The sequence below is a fragment of the Haliotis cracherodii genome, unplaced genomic scaffold (genome assembly GCF_022045235.1).
Source record: "Haliotis cracherodii isolate W230 unplaced genomic scaffold, xgHalCrac1.p SCAF_2, whole genome shotgun sequence".
NCBI classification, from domain to species: Eukaryota; Metazoa; Mollusca; class Gastropoda; order Lepetellida; family Haliotidae; genus Haliotis; species Haliotis cracherodii.
Genome location: NW_027266275.1, coordinates 2,594,909 through 2,602,311, shown reverse-complemented (window position 1 = coordinate 2,602,311; position 7,403 = coordinate 2,594,909). Strand labels below are relative to the sequence as shown.

Here is a 7,403-nt window from a genome sequence, read left to right as displayed (position 1 = left end):
CCTATTCTTCATCCTATGCCTCATCACATCCTTCGTAAAAATCTTTTATCACCCCCTTCATCACTTCCTTCATCACATCCTTCATCACATCCTTCGATTGTCGAACATCTAACATGAAGCAGCAGCAGTATGAGTATATTTGAGATGTTAATATTCATGTAGGTCCTATGTAACTAATTAATATATAAAATAAATATTGTTGACCACATGGATTCGAGAACATTCTCTGCTGAAGTTGATGTAAATTGTGAATTTATCATTTACCACATCCTTCATCATCTCCTTCATCACATCCTTCATCTCATTCCTCACATTCTTCATCATCTCCTTCATCATAGCCTTCACCACATTCTTCACCACATCCTTCATCACATCCTCCATCACATTCTTCACCACATTCATCACATCCTCCATCACATCCTTCGTGAATCTTTCATCATCCCCTTCATCACATCCTTCATCACATCCTTCATCAAATCCTCCATCACATTATTCACCACATTCATCACATCTTCCATCACATCCTTCGTGAATCTTTCATCATCCCTTTCATCACATTCTTCACCACATTCTTCATCACATCCTTCATCACATCCTCCATCACATCCTTCGTGAAATCTTTCATCATCCCCTTCATCACATCCTTCATCACATCCTTCATCACATTCTTCATCACATCCTCCATCACATCCTTCGTGAAATCTTTCATCATCCCCTTCATCACATCCTTCATCACATTCTTCATCACATCCTTCATTTTTCCCCGTTTTTATATAGATCTAAAAGTTATTTTTCTGAAACCTTTGGTCGTTTTCTGTAAACTATGTAGATCTAGTCGGACAGTTCTCATCCCACCTTTGCTATTTTAACCGTTACTTTGAAATAAAGGTAACACACACATTCGATAGGCCAGTAGATCAGTCAAGCAGTGACATCATCAACCAGTATGTGTATTCGCGAACTGTCATCACTGGTTTTCAGTGATCTGTTCATATTTGTTTCAACGCTATATTGCTACTTACGCCCATTATTTGTTTGTTTGTTTGTTGTTTAACGCCGCACTCAGCAATATTCCAGCTATGTGACGGCGGGCTGGAAATAATCGAGTCTGGACCAGACAATCCAGTGATTGACAACATGAGCATCGATCCACGCAATTGGGATCGATGACATGCATCAAATAAGTCAGCGAGCCTGATCACCCGATCCCGTTAGTCGCCCCTTTCGACAAGCATAGTCGCCTTTTCCGGCAAGCATGGGTTGCTGAAGACCTATTCTACCCCGGATCTTAATGGGTCTTACGCCGAATGGAATATGTTTCGCCGCATAATCGAGACTGGTTATTGGCTGGCGTTGACGTTTTATATTTACTCTGACTGCTAGCAAAACTGTAATGTCACCTCTCAATCTTCCGTTCCCTACTTTAAATCAGGAATCGCAAAAGTATGCAAAAGCAATGAGATTTCTTCTGTCTGGTATTGATAATTTTATAGTTAATGATAATGTTTCCTAAATATACCTTCAGTGCACTATTAACAAACATACCGCGCTGTGTTAAAAACCCATCATGATCTGAGAGTAACACACTTAATAACACGTTTCCGTAACGTCCGTTTTGGAAGGAAAACTCGTTCGTCTGGGAGACAATATAAAAGCTTGTTCCCAGCATAAAATCAATTATTGAAGGAAGAAAGATGTCTGATAAACAGTTGGATGACGGACACAGCCTTCTGCAGTACAAGACAGCGACTAACGTACGCGACATAGCGATGTCAGTAGCATATGGTGGCCAGGGGATTAATAGGGAACGTGTGGGGTGACTGTGGCTTGCACGTTTTTACACAGAAATGAATTACGTGATTCTTGTCTATATCTTCCTTGGGTTTGGTTTCCAGGAACCAGCCCAGGGCAGGATTAGTTTGAATATACGTGAAAATGTGACCAATCACTATGGAAACTTTTCTTGCAAAGGATGGCTTTGTGAAAACCTCCCTCCGAAAAGGTATAGTGATAGCAACACTTACTTCCAATACATGGGTTGTTTCTGCGACGATCTGTGTACATTCTTCGACGACTGTTGTGTGGATGCTGACAAATCATTCCAAAAGAAAATTAACAGATCCCTTCACGATTATATCAACTGTACATATGATTGCAAGGTGTCTGCAAGGAAGTTCTACGCTGTAGTGGACTGCCCTAGGGATTACGGCAGTCAGTACATCGCTGATCTCTGCTCGGTGACGAACACAACGGACCTCTTTCTGCAGATTCCGGCAATGGGCAGGGAGTCAGGCCTAATGTACAAGAATGTATTCTGTGCACAATGTCACGCAGAGGAATCAGATTTGTGGCAGCCAAGGGTCAAATGTGTTGATCATAAACCTATTGAGATGAATGAAACATTCACCATGACCGATATTCTTGCCAATGGAAACTGTTTCCTTCAGCTCTTGCCTCCTCCAAACGCAAGTGACTTTAGACCCTGTTTTGAAGACATCATCTCAACATGTCCTGATGTTGAAATGGAGGAGCAATGCTCACATACATCTGGATATAAGATTGTATACACCGAAGATGGCATTTACAAAAATACTCATTGTGCTATGTGCAACAAGCAGGCTTCACCAAAGTGTGTTGGCAATGGAAAAACTGTAAGCTGTGTCATATATGTTGCAGCTATGGGATTCTATTCATTTTCGCTACTTCTTGACATCAATTCTGGCCGTGGCGTGAAAACAGCTGGGACAACGTTTCAATCGATGGAGACTGAGTTTGAAAATGGGCTAATTTGTGATGTAGATGAAATATATGACCCATTTCAGGACACCTGTCGGTTTGTTGGTTGTGAGGATGGCGAATGTACACTTAAGGTAGGAAAAGATGTTTCAGAATTATTCGGAAACGAAACTTTAAGCCACTGTCCTCATATCATATTAAACGAACAGGAATTCCACATTCTACAGGATGGACGACTACAGGAATCTGCCTCTAAGGTTATACATCGTCACAGGGACTTCATAAGGAAAGGCAAAACTGCAATCGTTTGTGTTGTCAATCGTACAATGCCCGCAAGAACTGAGCAAAATCGTATCCTCATTCTGTCCTCAAACTTCTCATCTCTGGAAGGAGTAATCAGTGGTATAGGAATGGTATTATCCATGACTGCCCTTCTTGTCACCATTGTTATTTATGCAACCTTCCGTGGTTTTAGAAACATCCCTGGCCTAAACATTCTGTTCCTATGTGTGGCTCTTTTCACAGCACAGTTGCTCATGTTGATTGCCCCATCTACTGAAAAGCAACCAATAGTTTGCAAGATATTCGCCATTGGCATGCACTACTTTTTCTTGGCAGCATTTCTCTGGATGAACGTCATTGCTATTGATGTCTGGTCCACGTTTTCGAGAAAACGTATTCGGGTCAAGGAACCAAGACAGAAAAACAGACAATTTCTGATGTATAGCATGTATGCCTGGATGTCGCCTCTTGTTCCAATCGTCTCGGCCTTGACACTGGACTGTGTGGATCCTGCATCTGTGTTTTCTCCTGGGTATGGACTAGGAATATGTTGGATCACAAGGAAGTTATCACTCTTGATCTTCTTTGCTGCACCGCTTGCCATGGTTGTTGTTCTAAATACCATCTTCTTCATCTGCACATCAACCACGATTTGTTCTGTCAAGATATCCTCGGCCCGGACCCTTGGACCTGAACAAAGAAATGAGATTCTGATCTACGTCAAGCTATTCATTGTGATGGGTCTAACCTGGGGCTTTGGGTTCCTGTCAGCTTTTGTCCCCCATCCAGTCACCACGTACCTGTACATCGTCACCAACACACTCCAGGGGCTCTTCATTGGGATCTCCTTCGTCTGTACCAGAAAGGTGCTTCGACACCTGCAAGACTACAGAGACCGGTTTGATAGACAACGGACAAATGACCAACACTTTTCCACTTTCAACACCCAAAGCACACACATGTAAACTTTGCGGAAACGACCAATTCCCTGTTTGGCACAACGGGGAGACATGATACTAAGGATGCACTGGCATTATAAATTATTCACAAGAAAAGAGAGACAGTTTTTGGATATCAAGTTAATGAGGTAATTATCTTACGAAGTTGTATAAATATGCTTGTCTTGGGTTTTAAAAAAACAACAAAGTTTGTATACATGAGCCTGAATCAGGGGGAATCGTTTTATGAATTGTTCCATATAAACTGTTGGGTAGATTGGGTGTCACCCTGCCATAACATCGTACACAGTCGAAACTCGTTATCTCGAAGGTACCGTCTTTATCGAACCTATTCTCCGGTCCCGAACGCATGGCTATAAAAATACACATAAATGTGCCCGCTCACCTCGAATTAGAGATAACAATTTTTAATACATAGGGCTATCTTGAACATTGGACTCGGTCCTAATTTGACTTTACTATAGAATTTTATATCTTTATCTCGAAGTTTGAATTTGCCATATTTGTAGTTTGAATATTTGTCACAATTGGTATTTATCAGTGCCGACGAAATATGTTTCAATGTGTCATCGTATACATGTGTTCTGTTTATAATTTCTTGTGCATGTAATTGCTATGTATCTATAATACTGTGACTTGATCTCTTTGGATGTTCTTGCCTCATTTTCTCGAATGTCCGGATATTTCGAAGTTACAACACGGCCCCGCAAGGTTCGAGATAACCGGCCTCGACTATATGTGGACCAATCCCTTCCATAAGCCTCGTGCCATAACGACTGCTAATCACGTCAGTTACAATAACACAGAGATTGTCATGAGAAGCTTTCTGTGAAAACAGTCCTCATTGCATGTTACTGTGCAAATAGGTGTACATTAAAATGTACAGTAAAATTATTTAAAAAATCGTCTCTGGTGATGCAAAAACAAAACAGCAAAAACAGCATCTATTTTAAAAACTGTAAGTTTCAAATGAATTTTAACTAAAAAACAATGTACGTATTTCATTATTAATCTTTCTGAAATGTCCTGTTTAAAATGGAAAACATGTCAAGTACAATAATAAAAAACACTAGAAGATACATGTGATCCTTGTATAAATAATTCTTTGTCCCTATTTACTAAAGACAAACGTGACTTTAAAAAACTTGAGAATGTGTTCAAAGCGGTATGTGTTTTCAGAGCGAACCAGTAGCAATAATACTGCAATTATATGGAAAGATGAATTTTATCTTATCAAAACGTTTTACTGAAAGTTGTCATGTTATGGACATGAAACATTATTTCGCGAGGTAGTCACGGTACATTGTATTCCTTAAATGTGAGGCACCATTCACACCTTTCCCTGTGTTTGATGCACAAGATACACTGTATTCCTTAAATGTGAGGCACCATTCTCACCTTTCCCTGTGTTTGATGCACAAGATACACTGTATTCCTTAAATGTGAGGCACCATTCACACCTTTCCCTGTGTTTGATGCACAAGATACACTGTATTCCTTAAATGTGAGGCACCATTCTCACCTTTCCCTGTGTTTGATGCACAAGATACACTGTATTCCTTAAATGTGAGGCACCATTCACACCTTTCCCTGTGTTTGATGCACAAGATACACTGTATTCCTTAAATGTGAGGCACCATTCTCACCTTTCCCTGTGTGTGATGAGGTAGTCACGGTACATTGTATTCGTTAAATGTGAGGCACCGTTCTCACCTTTCCCTGTATTTGATGCACGAGATAGATTGTATTCTTTTAGTCTGGACCAGACAACCCAGTGATTGCTGTCATGAGCATCGATACACGCAATTGGAATACGATGACATGCATCAACCAAGTCAGCGTGCCTGACCACCCGATCCTGTTAGTCGTCTCTTAAGACAAGCATGGGTTTCTGTAGACCCATTATAACCCGATACTTTACGGGTCCATACAATATGAGATTGGACGTCATGTCGTGAATAGACTTTACACAAAGAAAGAAAGCGTACTTTAATAGTTTTTGTTTTTGTTGTTGTTGTTGTTGTTGTTGTTGTTGTTGTTGTTGTTGTTGTTGTTGTTAATTTAAATGCCCTGGGCGCATAAATTGTCCTTGTTGTCAAATATCATGTGAATGGTAAATATTAAGTGTGACTTACAGAGTAAATCATAAACACGATAGTGTTGGGTGTTTACTGTTAACGAGGCAATGCACCAATGTGTAACTACTGCTTCAAAATCCAAGAAGTATCTCCAATATCACAAGAAGTTTCCTGGTTGATAATCTGAAATAGAAATTATGCTGTTTTGTGAAGTGTTTGGAAGACAATGGAAGTACGTCAGCGGTGGCTACACTACATTCAAGCGTGCTCCTTTTAGGAATGTATCTAAAAGCGTCACACGATTCTTGTTCACATGTTTGTTGATAAGGGTTACTGCCTTCAATGCCTTTGTAGGGCTACAATGTAGTCATGTGGAAGACATTTCCAGATTGCATCAATGGCATCAATCACCAGATGATGTCATTGCGATGCCCTATTTTGACTTGTTCCGTATGTTCCCGTGTTGTTGTTTCAGGTGAAAACTCGCCTTGCCTTGCCTTTGCATGTGGTTGTGACTACCGGTCATAAACACACATAATCGGAGTCGTAAATTGTTGTTGTGTCGCTTATATTTACATCGGTGAGAGTTGATGAATGATGCCCCTTGTATTGATTGTCTTGTCGCTTTTGTTGTGTAATAAAACGTTTGTCAAACGACTTCTTGTTTTTGTTTTTTAGTATCTTATGAAAACTCAGAAAATAGTATTTCAGTGAATGTATTAGCTGCCTCCATCATCGAGGCAGCCGCTCGGGTGTACAGCATCACTGCCTGATCGTCTCGGTGTCAGCTTCATATTATAATACGGCGGGGCTAGGGACCAGCACGATTAAAACTGGCAAAAGTTCGGACTAGTACAATCAACTCGTCGCTCTATATGTGCAATTGATTTTCGGTGATCCATTCACATAATTTTCACCGCCCAATGGAATCTGTTTCGATAGATAATCGAGACTGATATTCTCTCGAGTTGATGTTTAAAACACCAGGTGAGCTACAGAGGCTTGTGACCGTTTTTTACAAGTGGACGTTTGACGTTTACAATCTACGTACACACACATATTAGGAAATTGAATGGCGAACTATTTTTTAACCAACAGCTGATGGTGATGTTAGTTAAATATGTCTCTGTTGGCCCGTAAACGTGGGGAAAAAATAACAATTATTATGTGCACAGCGCACTTAGTTAGCACGATTTTACGCAGCTTTTAGCAATATTCCAACAATTTAACGGCGGGGGACACCAGAAATGGGCTTCTTTCATCGTTTGGCTCACAGTTGTAGGGTCGGTTGGAGTACAGGCTGGCCATAATGTGCTGCCAGATAGTCCTGGAATGGATGGAGATTCTG

The 7,403-nt window shown here is 40.6% G+C and overlaps 2 protein-coding genes across 2 annotated transcripts; both read left to right on the top strand.

The window, feature by feature from the left end:
• The first annotated feature begins 2,033 nt into the window (after positions 1 to 2,033).
• Positions 2,034 to 2,733, top strand: LOC139469199 (uncharacterized). Its single transcript, XM_071251331.1, has 2 exons — positions 2,034 to 2,561; positions 2,677 to 2,733. Exons 1-2 carry the CDS (start codon positions 2,034 to 2,036, stop codon positions 2,731 to 2,733), a joined length of 585 nt encoding a protein of 194 aa, XP_071107432.1.
• A 329-nt stretch (positions 2,734 to 3,062) lies between these two features.
• On the top strand, positions 3,063 to 5,885 carry LOC139469198 (G-protein coupled receptor Mth2-like). The gene is made up of 2 exons (XM_071251330.1): positions 3,063 to 3,886; positions 5,843 to 5,885. The coding sequence occupies exons 1-2, from the start codon at positions 3,063 to 3,065 to the stop codon at positions 5,883 to 5,885; spliced, it is 867 nt and encodes a 288-aa protein (XP_071107431.1).
• The last annotated feature ends 1,518 nt before the right edge of the window (positions 5,886 to 7,403 follow it).